The sequence below is a fragment of the Amblyomma maculatum genome, chromosome 4 (genome assembly GCF_055883805.1).
Source record: "Amblyomma maculatum isolate TAMU_Amacu chromosome 4, ASM5588380v1, whole genome shotgun sequence".
In the NCBI taxonomy this organism is placed as follows: Eukaryota; Metazoa; Arthropoda; class Arachnida; order Ixodida; family Ixodidae; genus Amblyomma; species Amblyomma maculatum.
Window position 1 is genome coordinate 158,534,842 of NC_139347.1, and position 15,872 is coordinate 158,550,713.

The window sequence follows — 15,872 nt, forward strand, 5'->3', positions numbered from 1 at the left end:
GGCCACTGGTCCTGTAGAGACAGCCAACAGTTCTGCTAAGATCTGTGGCAAGTTTAGAAATATGTGTATTCCAGGATAAGTGTTCATTGAACCAGACACCGAGAAACTTCTGAGTGGTTACCTGCTGTATTTGTTTGTTAGTATACCTTATATCGAGTAATGGATTGAGGCGTTGATAGGTCTGAAAATAATATAACTAGTCTTGGACAAGTTTAAGCTAAATTGATTTGCCTGCATCCAAGCGTGCAATTTTATCATGCAGTCATTTGCAGTAGTTTCTAAATCTGGCAGAGTTTGGGCTGTGAAAAATATATTTGTTATCATCAGCATACATGACCAAATCAGGTGAATCAGGTATATTGCAAACATCATTTATGTAAACTAAACATAAAAGTGGACCTAAAATAGATCCCTGCGGCACACTTTGAGTAACACGCAAGAAATTTGAAACAAAATTATTGCATTTAACATATTGAGGTCTGTTGCTCAAGTAACTTCTAAGCAGGCTCAAGGGAGTACCTCGTATTCCATACCCAGTTAGTTTGCTTACAAGAATTTCGTGCTGCACGCAATCAAAAGCCTCTCGGAGGTCCAAAAACAAACCAAGTGTATATGCTCGGTATTCAATGTTATCAATAACTTTCTCTTTAACATCGAGTAAGGCTTGTTCGGTCGATCTATTTTTTAAGAGTGCGCATTTCCGCTGCGAGAAGCTATATTGACCGACGTAAGTGGCGAACCATCTCTGAGGGGAACATTTTTAACTGCCGACCACATCATGGCATCAGCATCATTGAAGGAATTAAGAATATTCCAGTCGGGATCGAACCCGGGTACTCCGGCACAGTAGTCGCACCCGGGTTCGATCCCGACCGCTGCGGCTGCGTTTCGATGGAGGCGAAATGCTGCGTCGTCTTCCTTCACCGAGTAACTGGGATAAATTTCCCGAAAGTGCCCTCTCCTCAGGCCACCTCTTCGTGGACAAGTTGGCGCGCAATTGACCAAAACCGGCGGGCGTTTCGTTATCCTGGAGCGGGTGACTCAAGGGCGGTTCAGTGCCTTGGTTCAAGAGCCGCCTGAAGGCGGGTACCTGTGGAACCCGCGACGCCGAAGAAGGATAGGAGTGCGGGTGATTGACAGTGACATTCCTCCGCTCGAGGCGGCAGATGTTGAGCGAAAATTCCATAGTTCGGTTCCATTATCGTATAGCCGTTTCTGATGCACTGGGTACTGCCTAATGAGAATCACCTTAGCAGTGGAAATGCGCCAATCTAGTCCTCCTCCCCAAGCCGAGCCAACCACCAACCTTGGCTAACCTCCGTCCCATCTCTCTCACGTCCTGCGTTGGGAAGCTGATGGAACACGTTATCCAGACCAGACTCTCACGATACCTTGCGGACAACCATCTTCTACCAGACATAATGTTCGGCTTCCGCCCTCATTTAGCGGCCCCGGACATAATGCTTCTTCTCCATCATCAGTCATGAGACGTACACTAGACACGAAAGTCATCGTCGGCCTCGATGTTGCCAAGGCATTGGACAACGTCCTCCATAAAGCGATTCTTCAACGACTTCAGGCTGTCGGTGTTGGACATCGCACATATGCGTACATCCGAAACTTTCTCACCGACCGTACAGTGCAACTTAAAGCCGGCACGGGAGATCCTTCATCTCTCCGGGAAACTGTGGCACACCGCAAGGCGCCTTACTCTCGCCGATGCTTTTTAACGTCGCACTGATAGGCCTGCCGGAGCTACTGGCCGACATCCTCCACCTGCATCGCAGCATTTATGCTAACGACCTCACACTTTGGATCACGCGCGGCAGTGACGGCCATATTGAAGGAACTCTACAGACCGCCATCGAATGGATCAGAGATTATCTAAGTACAGTTGGCCTCACCTTCTCGGCGACAAAGTCTGAGTATATCATCATCCCTTCTCCGGGACGACGCCCTCTAAAGATACTTCCTGACATCAACCTTCAGGTGCAAGGAAACCAGATTCCTCGAACAGGTAACACCAAGATCTTGGGCTTGCATATACGGGCCAACGGCAGCAACAACATCACGTTCCAACGCATCGACCAGTCGGTGGTACAGATCGGACGCATCCTTAGGCGAATCTCCAACAAGCATCATGGCATGCGAGAGTCCAACCTCCTGCGCCTCGTTCAAGCTTTCATCTGCTCCCGCATCACCTATTCTGGCCCCTACTTGCGTCTCACTCGTGCCGAAAGCGAACGGCTAGAGGCGTCACTTCGAAAAGCATACAAGACGGCCCTAGGTCTTCCCATGTCCACAGTTACCCATAAGCTCATGGCTCTCGGAATCTCCAATACGGTGAGCGAACCGATCGAAGCAACCCTCACCGCCCAGTATGAGCGGCTCTCACTCACACACCCCGGCCGAGCGGTACTGCAGCAAGTTTGGATCTCCCCGCCGAGATCGGCTCCAAGTTACGCTGAACTTACACCAGAATATCGCCTAAATCTCCGCATCCCTCCCATTCCCAAACAGATGCACTCGAAACACCACGCCGAGAGACGGGCCGACCGGGCTCGTCAATTCGAGAAACGCTTCAGCGGACGTCCGGACGTCACGTATACGGACGCTTCTTGCCATCCACCGAGGTCAGCGATGGTGGCGGTAGCTCTCGCCCCTCACCGCAGCTGGTACACAGCCTGCAGCAGTCGCAATGCAGAAACAGTCACCGCAGCTGAGGAGGTTGCCATTGCGCTAGCGCTAGCCGACCCTGATACCAAAGTCGTCATCAGTGATTCTCAACAAACTATCCGAACTACGATGCTGGCCGTATCTCTTGCCAGGCGTTACACATTCTACGTCCTACAGCACCCTCTTCCACATCTCGCTTACTTCTTTGGGCTCCAGCCCACGAGTCGCTCAGCGGAAACACCCAGGCGCACACTCTCACTCGAGATCTCAGCTGACGAGCCGAGAGTATGATCAGCCACTCTGCTTCCGCTGACACTAATCGCACGCGCTTCTCTACTCGTCACTTGCACGGAAATACTACAGCACTACCGACTCCAAAGATGCACATATCCTCCCGCACACCGCGATCTAGCAAGACGCGAAGCCGTCCAATGGCGCAAACTATACAAACTGGCAGCTTCCCACACCCTCTCTTATACAGCAGGATCTTTCCGGAACAGATAGCCCTCACGTGTAAACACTGCTCAACTCCGGCCACTCTCATACACATGGCGTGGACTTGTTCACACTACAACACAGACCAAACACCCCAGAGACGTGGGAGTCTCTCCTGCGTACTTCCGAGCCAACAGACCAACGCTGGCTTATCCAGCGCGCGGTGGAGGATGCGACATTCCAACGGATCCCCGCCGACCCCGCCAACGCAACCGGTCCTCTGACTGGTCCCCTGTTTTTTGGGCGCAATAAAAGAGTTTGCCACCACCACCGCGGCTGGAACACACGTGGTAATGGTTACACAGCAGCGAGGGTGTCTCAGAGCGTAGTTGCGAGCTCTGGACCCATTGCGAACTCTGTAAATCAGCTTCTCTGTCCAGCAAAAACCTCTTCACTATGTCGGCCAAACCTGTTTGGGGGGCAGAAATTGGGTGCAGTGGAGGAGACGTCTATTGTGACAGTAGCCCAAAGCAACTTTCGGGAGTCCCGTGTAACGTTGCAGTGTGGTAGGGAGCACTGTCAAGTCACGCAGTCAGACAGCCGGAAATCCGGACTTGCCCAGGATTGCAGTGATCTCTGAGAAGTGAACTTCATCAGTGACAGTGAACCTTTACGTCTTTCGACACGCTGGCTTAGAGCTTTTCGCACTTGAAACTTCAAGACTTTTCTGAGTTTTCGCGTGTGCAGGACACGACTCGTTTTCAGTTTTGAACCCCGTGAAACACGGTAACTCGAAGTACCTTGACAGGCTGAAGTGTTCGAAACTATTTTGCACCAGAAGGAGCGCAGTAGGGTATGAAGCGTTCACTGACAACTTCGTTTGGCCTGTCCTTTGGGCGCTGTGCCCTCCTGGGCTTTCGAAGTTGCGGTCGAACCGTTACGTCAATGAGTGTGCCGTCACCGCAGTAGCCCAAAGCAACTTCGGGAGTCCTGTGTAACGTTCCAGTGTGGTAGGGGGCACAGTGAAAGGCTTGCGGTATGAAGCGTCGACTGATAACTGCGTTTGACCTGTCCTTTGGGCACTGCGCTTTCCTGGGCTTTTGAAGATGTAGTCGAACCACGTGGCAGTCCTCTACGTCTCCTCAGCTTCTCGTCGATCGGCGTGCGCAGGAGAGGATGACCAAACACATGACGGCGTACGGACGTGCGTCTGCAAGATAAGGCATGGAAGGATCCTCGAAGGTCGAGCAATTGAGGGAGAGGGTAGGCAGGGGGAACCAAGGCTCGGGCAGGAGCGAAGACTGAGGTGCTTTTGCCTTCACGGAAATGAGTTTCGCCTGCGATGGCGGTTTGCGTGGCTTGCCTTCAGTCCCGCTTGCGAAGCATTCCCGGCGCCATCGTTGTGGTCTGGCATCGCCAGATAACCGCATTTTTCACCATCGCCTCACTCCAAGCGCCTGGATTTTACCTCCGGAGAAGCCGATAGCCGAAGAGACGCGGCCACGTGGTTCATCCTTTGCAATGGGCGCCCTGGTCACCTTTCCGGCAAAAATCGGGTCAGCTGTGCTTTTTTTTTCTTTTCATTTGTTCGTCATATGTGCAGAAAACGCAGTTTTTCCTCCTGTTATTTCATACTGTTTGCTAGGATGAGAGCTGGCAAGAGCCGGTAGACTCCTTAACAAGGAACGGAAATTTATTTTAAATCGCGACGCAGTTGAGGCAGGTCTTGAAATTCTTGTCGCTTCCAACGCTATAGCATTCTACGGAGGAAATCGTTTTCAGATTTAATTGAGGCTTCCAGGACATGTCTTCGAGTTCGCTGTAAAGCTAGACGTCTGAAGGGAGTTCCTTTACTACGAACATCTATAAAGAGTGTATAAATGGGCCCACCTCGTAATCTGCAGTATTTCGTTTTGCCGATATTTGATTCATTTTCAAGCCCAGTAGGCAATATCTTGCGGCGAGTTTATTTGATCCATGGCCATGTTTGGACATCCGTACATACGTTCTGGCCTAGCTACTAGTTTCGCCTCGCGCGGATGGGCACGAGGGAAAAATAAAAAAAAGAAAAAGAAAAGGTGGGAGGGGAAAAGAGGTGAGTGTTGTGGTCGCTTTTCTTCTTCTTGCCCTTTTGAAACATAAAACACACCCATATGAGGGATTTTTCAGTCCGGTTACGATCTTCTTCTTCGTTTTTCACGGTTTATTTTGAACAAGCAAGTGACATATGACGTGCTGGCTTAATACGAACGGAAAATTCGCTCCATTCTGCTCACGAAGAAAGATTACGCTTTTGCGTTTATAATCATTCCCGCAAATGGAGGAAGCTGTGCTAGTACCTATACTTGCGCAAAATTACACCAGATTACGGAAAATCACAGAGGTGACGCAGTTGCTGACATGCTAATAATGTCTGAGAAACGGCATGGTGAAAGGCCCAACCACACATGCGATTCGCGAAGGACCTGCGACCTGGGAGCCGTGCAGCTCGATGTTTACACTTGCAAAGGTATTTCGTTTCCTCAAACGATCCTTTTTCTCTCTTGCGGCAACCAGGCGAAGTACGTTTGACGGTATTTCTGAAATTGTGCGTAAATTTATTCAGAGTAGTGGGGTGGGCTTATTTACCAAGCAGCAGTTGAGTGCAGGGCTGGTCTCGTATAGCCGGGGCAAAGACGCACGAGTCATCTGTGCCTTCCCCCACTCTCAACACCGATTGCTAATCGACGACAACAGGACGCTGGCGAAGGGGACCATAGGATGCGTGCATTTTCCAGGGCCTAGAAGATGCTAGCTCTGCACGCAGTTATTGGGCAGCAGTTCGTTGCGTCGACAAAGCGAGAAACGTCTCGTGGAAAAGAACGTGCACAGAGCTCCTCCTCTCATTTTCGCATGGAATCCTGCTAAAAATGGCGGCCGAGAAGGCTTCGCGCATGCGCAGTAGCGCTACTTGAAAAACGTCCAACGGACTTATCGATCTTGACATTTCACAAGCAACTACAAACCAGATGTAAAACTTCTGTTTATTTCAGCTGCACCGTTGAACGGCTTTCGGTTTGCTACTTGCAGTCACAATTAAGGCTGAAAAATCGGGCGGTGCTCGAATGGCGTGCGACTGCTGCTTTTTTACCAATGCGGCAGTCGCTTTTGTGCCAAAACGGTCACACAACCTCTACGAGCCGCAAGTGTAAACGGGCCTGAAGAGTGAGCCAACGAACGAGCTTGGAAGTAGCGTGAACAAAGCATAACGATATGCCTGAAATGGTTTTGGCGGTTTAACTTGATGTGTCGCCTATCCAGGCGTCTAAATAGGGACACAGTGGGTATAGGCACGGCGTTTGCAACTTTAAGCTGCTGGGCGTGGGCACTGCCTGATAGCGAATTTCGAAACTGAACGACACATTTTAGTTTTACACGTAAACATGCGGCACGACAGTGTTTGCCTGATCAAACATTCATTCGCGTGTTAGCGCGGGATTAGAGACGCTTAGAATATGGGCAGAGAGAGTACTGTGGTTCTAGTCCGATTCTGTTCCTTTTTTTTTGTTTGGTCACGTTCTGAGCTTTAAGCTTAACTCGTTATTGACGGGCGATGAGCCTTTCGGCACGTTTGACCATTAAGGTTGGGATGTTTTAGGGAGATAAGACTTCCTCGGCGCGCCTTCAGCAAGCTGGCCTACATCCCGTAAAAACAGTGTGTATAGGACTCCCCATTTGTTACTTTCTCTCTAAGCATATGCTCCAAATGAGATGCAGAATAAAGCGGTTGCCATTGTCAGTTATTCTGTTGCAGTGTGTGGCTTCAATTGTGTCGTTAAAGAGTAAACAAATAACAAGATACAAACAATACCAAGTTTTCTGGAATACGCGACGATGCGCTTGTCTGATTTATTGCAGTGATCTAACAAAGGGCACTTAATTCTTGAGGATGGTCAGAGGTGGCCGATCTTTCTTTTCCAATGGCAAAATTCGAGCAATGCTGAATACACTAGGCTTTCGATATTTAGTCTGTTTTCAAATTACGAAGCAAAAGCAATGCGTATACCCGTATTGGAGGCCCTCTAGTCATTGCTTTTCATATTTTTTTCTTTTCATATTTATTTTCATGTGCGTTTTCCCTTCCGCTTTTCTCCTGAAACAAGCCGGTGTTTTAAACAAACGTGAAGTATGGAACAGCTGCTCCCTTAACATGTCATTCCATGAGAACTCAATAGAACTAACTAAATAAGCAACTAACCTTTTCTTGCAATCCCCGTCCCTTGCACAGAGTATTTAGGCGGCTGAAATATTTCCTTTTTCAATAAAGATCTCTTGACAGGCACGAAATAAGGAAATATACAGCCGCCAACATCGTGCTGAGTTAGGAACCCCTAACGTAACTATACTCTTCGGCGTTTAACTAGACGACTTATCGTTTAGGAATTATAACTAGTATTTTCGTGTTATGCCTTACTTGGTTTTCAAGATTAGTATTTGACCAAGCTTGATAGTTCTGTGCACTGAACGCGACATAAAAGTGCTTTTTTTTTTTCACGAATGACTTAGGCCGCCCGTAGGCCGCCCGTAAGCCGCCCGTAAGCCGTTGTAAGAATAACTTTATTGAATGGTAGCGCAGACACTCATTCAGCATGTATGACACTGTACTCTGAAGTGTGTGTGCCAGAAGTCTTCGGAAAACGTTATGGCTTGGCAGACGCGATTACCGCAGAGAAAAGAAGTCATAATTGAACGTGTGCTGCTGGAAGGATGAATTACGGTGCTCAATAATCTCCTCGAGGAAATGGTATATGTTCCGTCTTCTACAGATGCATGCCTTCAGTTCAGTTCAGTCGTTCAGTCGTGTCCGACTCTTCGTGACCCTATGGACCATGTCACGCCACGCTTTCCGGTCTCTCACTATCTTCCTAACATCACATAACTTCATCTGCAATGCCTCGAGGATGTCATCTAACCATCGCGTTCGCTGCCTATCCCTTCTCCGGCGACCCGCAACCTTTCCCAACATCAAATCTTTCTCCAGCGACTCCTCTCTTCTCATCAGATGACCAAAGTAGCTGAGCTTTAACTTTAGAATTTGACCCTCCAATGAGCAGTCAGGGTTTATGGTCGACAATATCGACTGATTTGATCTTCTGGCAGTCCAAGGAACTCTCAAGAGTCTTCACCAGCACCACAATTCAAACGCGTCAATTCTTCGGCGGTCAGCCTTTTTCACAGTCCAACTCTCGCATCCATACATCACAACTGGAAAGACCATAGCACAAGTTATACGGATCTTGGTTGGCAGACTAATGTCTTTGCTCTTTACTAGGCGGTCAAGGCTAACCATTGCTCTCTTTCCCAGAAGCAGGCGTCTCCTAATTTCATGGCTGCAGTCTCCTTCCGAGGTAATCTTGGAGCCCAAGAAGAGAAAATCTCTCACAGCTTCCACTTCTTGTCCATTGATGCTCCAGGAGTTGATAGGGCAAGACGCCATGATCTTTGTCTTTTTAATGTTCAGTTTAAGCCCAAACTTCTCACTCTCTTCTTGTACGCGCATCAGAAGCCTCTTGAGTTCCACTTCACTTTCTGCCATTAAAGTGGTATCATCCGCATATCTAAGTTTGTTAATATGTTTTCCAATCTTCACTCCAGCTGAAGACTCGTCCAGACCGGCCTTCCTCACGATGCACTCTGCATATAGCTTAAATAGGCAGGGCGACAGTATGCAGCCTTGTCTCACTCATTTCTCAATCGGAAACCAATCAGTAAGACCATGCAGTTCTGACTGTGGCCTCTTGCCCTTCATACAGGTTCCTGAGGAGACAGATGAGGTGAATTGGAACTCTCATCTCTTGGAGAGCTTGCCACAATCTGCTGTGATCTACAGTCAAACGCTTTCGCATAATCAGTAAAGCAGAATAAAGCATTCCGCCGCAATGTATGCCTTAATTACCCTAATATGATGCATCCACGATTCTCAACGCGCACCCGACGTTCATGCTCCCGAAAACGGAAGACAGAAACCTGCTTTCTGCAGAAGCCTGAAGCGACGTCCCTCGTTTCTTTTTCTTTTGTCATATTGCTGAGAGTGCACCAAGCATCAGACGCGTAACAAAGCATCTGCAAGGCCAGCAGTTGATGCAAATGGAGATCAAAGCGCGCAATGCACGCCTCGGAAATCCGTGTGGAGCCCGACTGAATTCTCATTCCGCCGCAATTTGAGTCCCTCAGTGCTCGCGCAGAGCTGGCCCAACAGGCACCCAAGCGCTAGTTTTCGCTCGACGCGGCAGCTGATTCTGTCCCTGTCACACGGGCACTTTTATGGCCTTGGAAATTAAGATTCTTCGCTCTAAAGGCGGTTAACGAGCAGCTAGCTACGCGGCAAATTCCCGAGGCCTTCGCGAAAAAGGCCCGTGGCGGGAAAGGAGCAGCCCAAACATGAGCACCAACGAGCGAGCTCGAAAGACTGAAACGTTGACGCAAATGTAGTTTTGAATAATATATTTAAGCCTAATGCTGTTTAGGAGTTAATTTTACATTACAATGAACTTAAAAAATCTGTAGTGTTAAGAGAAGACTTCGAATGTTTTCAGCAGCCACTTCGACATAGACGTGGTTTGGTTTGCTCCTTGTGTAGTCTTCTTTGTTGCATTTTCTTTTTTGTGCGCGTATTTTTCGTTTGCCAGTGTTTGCTCGCCAATGTACTCTTTACTTATGATTGCCACGCTTGAGTTGAACTATTTCATATATGTAACGTGATTTTGCCAGTTAACAGATGGCGCTCATGGTGATTACCTGAATCATCACATTCATGATCATCTGTCTCATTTGCACTTGCCCTGTAGCTGCGCCGCTGATCCTTTTTGATGTTGCTCATTTATATCAATAAATCTCCTGCGCAGTAAAGATCTTGGACAAATGTCGTGTGGCCGGGGCATTCGATGTTTGTCAGCGGGACCGATTTTCATGCGAATTTGCGTTTTCTTTTGTTTTTTTTTTTTTTTTTTTTTAATTTAGCGCGTTAGCACTAGATGGTTCTCTGCGCTCTTAAGCCGTTGCTTGATGCCTAAAGCTCGTGAAACAGCGACTCTTCTGCGACACACGTGTGATGTCACAAGTGCCGTAACTTTCCCAGCACTTTTGAGATGGAAATCGAGCCCTCCGGGACCCTTGGATCGTGTCTTAGTCATCCTACTGGGGCTATGCGTGCACGATTGTTGAGTAGTTTAAAGCGCGGCTTTATGTCTGCAAGAGGTTGTCTTTCACATGGTGCGGTAAATCAAGATCCGAAACCGAAGTGCAAACCGAAATGGTATGTCGCGTTTGACTCAATATCGCTAAGTCACACGCCAGTTTTTTTTTTTTTTTTTCGTACATGGAGTTCCATGCATTGTGGCCGGAGTGAACCCACGGTTTCTCGGCTCGGCCCCGTAATTTCGGATGCTCACTTTTGTTGGGCTTATCATTTCCAAGATGACAGCCATGACAACTATCTGCTAAAAAAAAAAAAAAAAAAGGCAGTATACCGGCCGGCATACTGTGGTGGCAATGACCCTGGGGCTGGTCGTAGCGTGGTTTCGGTTTTGCCGTGTGCGACGATTGTAATACGCATGCTAGTTCGATGCTCAATTTTCGTGAAAAAAAAAAAAAAAGTGCATTTCAGAATTCAGCAACTAGAGCACCTGCATTTGGTAGCGTTATTCCGGTTGTACCTTGAATTATATTGTTTAACGCAGCCGAATTGTGCCGTTATTGCGTTCCCGCTGTATATTTTCCCTTTGTGCGAAGCAGTTACCGGCGGAAGGTGCCGACGTTTCCTTGCGTGCTCACTATCACGGCAAGAAACACTTCATTTCGATTATGTCTCGTCATTTGTTTCTTATGCAATGTTCGCTCGGCTCACCACCTCGGACAGTCGCGCGCCTCACATTCGCCTTCCCTCCCTCCAGGTGGCCTTGTCGGAGGTGCTGGGGAAGCGCTGCGCTGAGTCTGTCCAGAGGGATGCCGCATCGGAGCCCCGTGTTTGCGCCCCAGCTGAATAGAGGGCGCTGATCACCACACCGCTCCGCATGTTCGACCAGCATGACGACAACTGGGGATACGAGAGCCTGTACGCCAGCATGTAAGTGTACTGTGCTTCTTCGGTGTTCCTCTATCTCCACTTCTTTCAGGTATTCCAGCGGGAAATGTAGTAGCATCTACGTATAATGCGCTTGCTTTTATTTGTTTTAACCGTTGCGTTGTGCGGATGAAGTATGCAATGCGAAAACGCAAAAGCAGAAGCGAGGAAGCAGATTTGAATTCCAAACCCCCTTAAAAAAAGTGTTGCAGCGGCTGCTGCTTAACACAATAAATTAGCGACAAGTTCTCGACAGGAGCAGCAGCGTCCCCTTTGCTATTCTAATTTTGCCAGTACGCTGTTCATCTGCTAAAAACTTTTTAGAAGGCGGTGACTGTGTGGGTGTTCCGGGCACCGCCATTATAAGCTCACCGGTCGGACGGGACATATGTCATTTACAGCGCTTTAACTTTTGCTTTAGACGCTTTCCTCCTGATGAACAGTGTAGTACAGGTCTTGGTATTTAGGAAAATGGAAAATTTAGTATTCTTTGCTGTACAGTGTCCGGATAGTGCTCGGGGTTAATCCTCAAACCGTAGGTACGGCCTGTATGCTCATTAGTCCTTACAGAAAATGCTCGCTTGAACAGTGAAAAGAATGTCCTTCGAAATGCGTAATAGGGCGCGGACGTGTTCAGCTTTATAAGGCTTCGGTGCTATATAATCTCCAGAGCTTTTTACGCTAAATTATTTACTCTTTTATATTATTATTATTATTATTATTATTATTATTATTATTATTATTATTATTATTATTATTATTATTATTATTATTATTATTATTATTATTATTATTATTATTATTATTATTATTATTCGTGGAAGAAAAGGGTCCCGCACAGAGCGAGCACATATGTTCGCCCCGTACTAGTCGCATCATGAAAATACATTTAAGTCGGTTGATATCACTACTGATACACCACTGCTTTTGGAAAGCAGTGGTGTATCAGTAACTACCAAGAGATAGTTTTTAGTTTACGCATGTCCAGTTCAAGTAGTTATCTCTCCCTGTGCCTTTGTGCTTGTTCTGGTGTCCTCCCAGCGCAACGTGTAGGCGTCTTTTCTTGAGGCACATAGTGGTAACACTGTTCATACACACGCACGTGTATACATTCAGAATCGTGTTTCCCTAAAACCAAATGTTACGACCAAGCATCCGCAATTGCGCGCTCTATTGTTCGCCTGTGGGCATGGATAAGTTTTGTGAATATGTGGTGATGGTCCAATGGCTCTAAGTGAGCCTGTTTCCAGGAATCCTGTTTTGTAAGCATGTTTTGCTTTGTGGACAACCTGCAAATGCCAAATTGACCCTGTCAAGAGAACGTCTGGAAAAACACAAAGAAACGTCCCCCTGCGGGAAATAGCAGGAAGTGCTTTCTTTCTTTTGTTCACCCTTCCAGTCGAGAAGTGCTATCCTCCAGTGATGAATGCCTCCTATCCAAAGGAGACGACAGAGTGACATGTCCGCTGACGTGCAGGACAAGAAAGGAGCATGACTCATACGGCCATTAAGTGATTTCCCGGGAATGCAGGAAAGATTTGCAATTGTCGAAAAGGGACCATGTTGGGAGCCCTATGCGGCGCCACGTGCACTCGGGTTTCTGAGAAGTAAAACCCCTTGTCGGAACCAGCCTGTGGTTTCTTTGCTGAAGAATAGAAATGTACCTCCTCTCCTCGCCGTTCCCAAGCTTTTCCCGCCAACAAGTGATCACGCCCAACGAATGAATGCCGGACCAGTCAGTGCTTCAGACCATCAGTGCAGTGATGTGTTCGATTGGATGCCGATACCTGAGGGGCGTGCCCTGGATTTGGTTGGTCAACATCTTCAGAGAGGGGCTGGACATAGGGGGGTTTTAAGGACGCTGCAGAGCACGAAATGTCGCTCTGGGCCCTGGGTAAACGGCTCATCCAGTCGCTTCTCGCTATGAACTCTTAACGCTTGCCATTTTGCTGATGTACCCTTCTTTTTCGTGTAAATAATCTTGTAAATAAGTTTCTCAAAGTGCCATTAAACCTGCTTGTACATATTTCACCAACTTCGAAGATTCAATCCTACTTCAACCCCGAGTCTCTGCACGCTACCAAGTGAAGGCCGGGTCGACGTAGCCCCAGCGTCACGACAACTGGTGATCAGCGGTAGGATCTGAATCTACAAGCCCCAACACTGGTGTCCAGCGTTGGGATCTGAATCTACAAGCCACAACATCTGATGACTGGAGTTGGGATCTGAATCTACAAGCACAACGACTGGTGCCCAGCGTTGGGATCTGAATCTACAAGCCACAACATCTGGTGATTGGAGGTGGATCTGAAGCTACAAGCCACAACATCTTGTGATCGGAGGTGGCATCTCAAGCAACAAGCAGGCGCAACAATCGGCCAACAAGACAGCAGCTCGGAACATCGATCGCATGTGTGGGTGAGTGCTTGGCTTTTCTTCTGATGTGGACCAGGTTCTAGAACAGGGTTAGATTTTAGAACTGGTAAAAAGTGTTGAAACGCCTTTAGGTTTGGTAGTTTGCACTGTTGTTTTGGAAGTAGCCGACACTCGGAGCGATCATGGACCTACAAAAGCTGCAGAAACCGGACCTGTTGCTATTGTGTGAGGAATTGGGAATTGATACAAGTGGTTTGGCACGAAAACCTTTGATTATAAAGGCAATCACAGATTTGGGAGCCGATGATGAGGAGCTCAGTGAAGCATGGAACCTCATCGGTCAAAAAAAGGAACAGCTCAGACAGCAGAAAGAGCGGGAAAAAGAAGAAAAGGAGCGGGAAAAAGAGGAAAAGGAGCGTGAAATTGAGAGAGAAGCAAAAAAGCGGGAGCTAGAAATTGAGCTCCGGAAATTAGAAGTAGAGTTGAGCAAGAGGTCGGGCAATTGTCCCCAGCTAGCGGTACCTCTTCTCAACAAGGAGGCAGATTTCAAGATGTCAAAGTACATGCAGCCATATGTGATATCAGGGGATATCGGTCTGTATCTGGGTAACTTTGAGCGAACTTGCGAAGAACTGTCCTTCCAGCGAGACACGTGGTCTCAGAGATTATTGACGGTTCTGCCCTGCGAGGCAGCGGAGGTTGTCGCGCGGCTAAACAAGGAGGACGCGGACAACTACGAGAAGGTCAAAGCTTGCCTTCTGATTTTCGGAGACAGAGATGTGCAGGCCTTAACACGTTCAAAGGCGCGAGAACTAGCTACACTGCTCATTTCAGAAAAATCAACAGCGGAGGAAACGGCAGTTAAAACAGTGGTAAATGCGGAAAATAGCGGGTCAGAAAAGTTTGAGAGCGAGGCATCTCAGATAAGTCAACTTGAAAGTGAGCTTGATGAGACGCGGAATGAGGACGTTCTTGAGAGTAACATCTTGCCGCCAGTGTCTAGTAATCTCACAAGACTTTTAAGTGGAACCCGAGAGGACTTAGCTATGGAGCAAGCCGTGGTAAATCTAACGTTAAACCCCGAGGAGATGGGGGACAACTTGATTTGCCTCAGCGAAAAAGGAAGCAACGCTCAGGAGCTTCTCAAAAAGACGGAGCAGAGAGAAGAACTAAAGAAATCCCAGCTGTCCGATCTGGGCGAGATAATAACTGAGTTTGAGGCCTGCTTCGTGGACAGGCCAGGCAGGACTGATTTGACTGAGCACGATATTGAGCTGACTTCAGACGTGCCAGTGCGATCAAGGTGCTACCGATTTTCTCCAAGGCAAAGAGAAATTCTGGATAGGGAAGTAACTCGTATGCTGGAATTAGGAGTAATAAAACCCTCGGAATGCGATTATGCTTCGCCTATGATCTTAGTAGAAGCTCCAGATAAAGACCCTAGGCCTGTGGTAGACTACCGAAAGCTAAATTCTCTCACCAGGGATCAAGTGTATCCTATTCCGAATATTGAGGAGAGAGTAGAACAGGTCAGTAGAGCGGCATATGTGACTACGCTGGACCTTACTCGAGGATACTGGCAAGTACCGCTCACTGAACGCGCCAGCAGATACGCGGCTTTCGTCACTCCGACGGGCAGCTACCAGCCAACAATGATGAGTTTCGGGCTCAAAAATGTTCCATTTTGTTTTTCCCGACTCATGAATAGGGTTTTAAAGGGGTGTGAAACATTCGCGGTGCCTTATTTAGACGACATTGCGGTTTTTTCCGACTCATGGGCGGACCATATGGTACATCTAAGAGCTGTACTGAGCCTTTTGCGTCAAGCTGGACTAACCGTAAAGGCCGAGAAATGTTGCCTGGCAAGGGCGACCGTGGACTACTTGGGTCACAATGTAGGTCAGGGTTTCAGGAAACCCAGCGAGATTAAGATTTCTGCGGTAGCAGACTATCCGCGGCCGAGCACGAAGACGGAAATTCGAGCATTCCTAGGTCTGACTGGGTACTACAATCACTACATCCCTAACTATTCAGCTTTGGCTAGCCCTCTGACCGACGCTCTCCGCAAGACAGAACCGACAAATGTAGTCTGGGACGAACAAAAGGAAGCCTCCTTCGTAAACCTGAAGGCTGTGCTGATTAGCCGTCCGGTATTGCGAGCTCCAGACTATGACCGAGAATTCACGGTCCAGTGTGATGCCAGTGATCGAGGGCTAGGTGCTGTTCTCTGCCAGAGAAATGACGACGGTAATGAGCACCCCGTGCTCTACTTGAGCAGAAAACT

The 15,872-nt window shown here is 48.0% G+C and overlaps 1 protein-coding gene across 17 annotated transcripts in view; it reads left to right on the forward strand.

Annotated features, from left to right (window-relative positions):
- Positions 1-15,872, forward strand: part of LOC146193354 (uncharacterized) — a 644,795-nt gene that overhangs the window by 280,574 nt on the left and 348,349 nt on the right. For all 17 annotated transcript variants that reach the window (XM_084602711.1, XM_084602708.1, XM_084602710.1 and 14 more), the window contains one exon: positions 11,043-11,215. In XM_084602711.1, coding sequence (XP_084458837.1) covers positions 11,163-11,215 — 53 coding nt within the window. In that variant the 5' untranslated portion in view covers positions 11,043-11,162. The remainder of the gene's footprint in view (positions 1-11,042; positions 11,216-15,872) is intronic.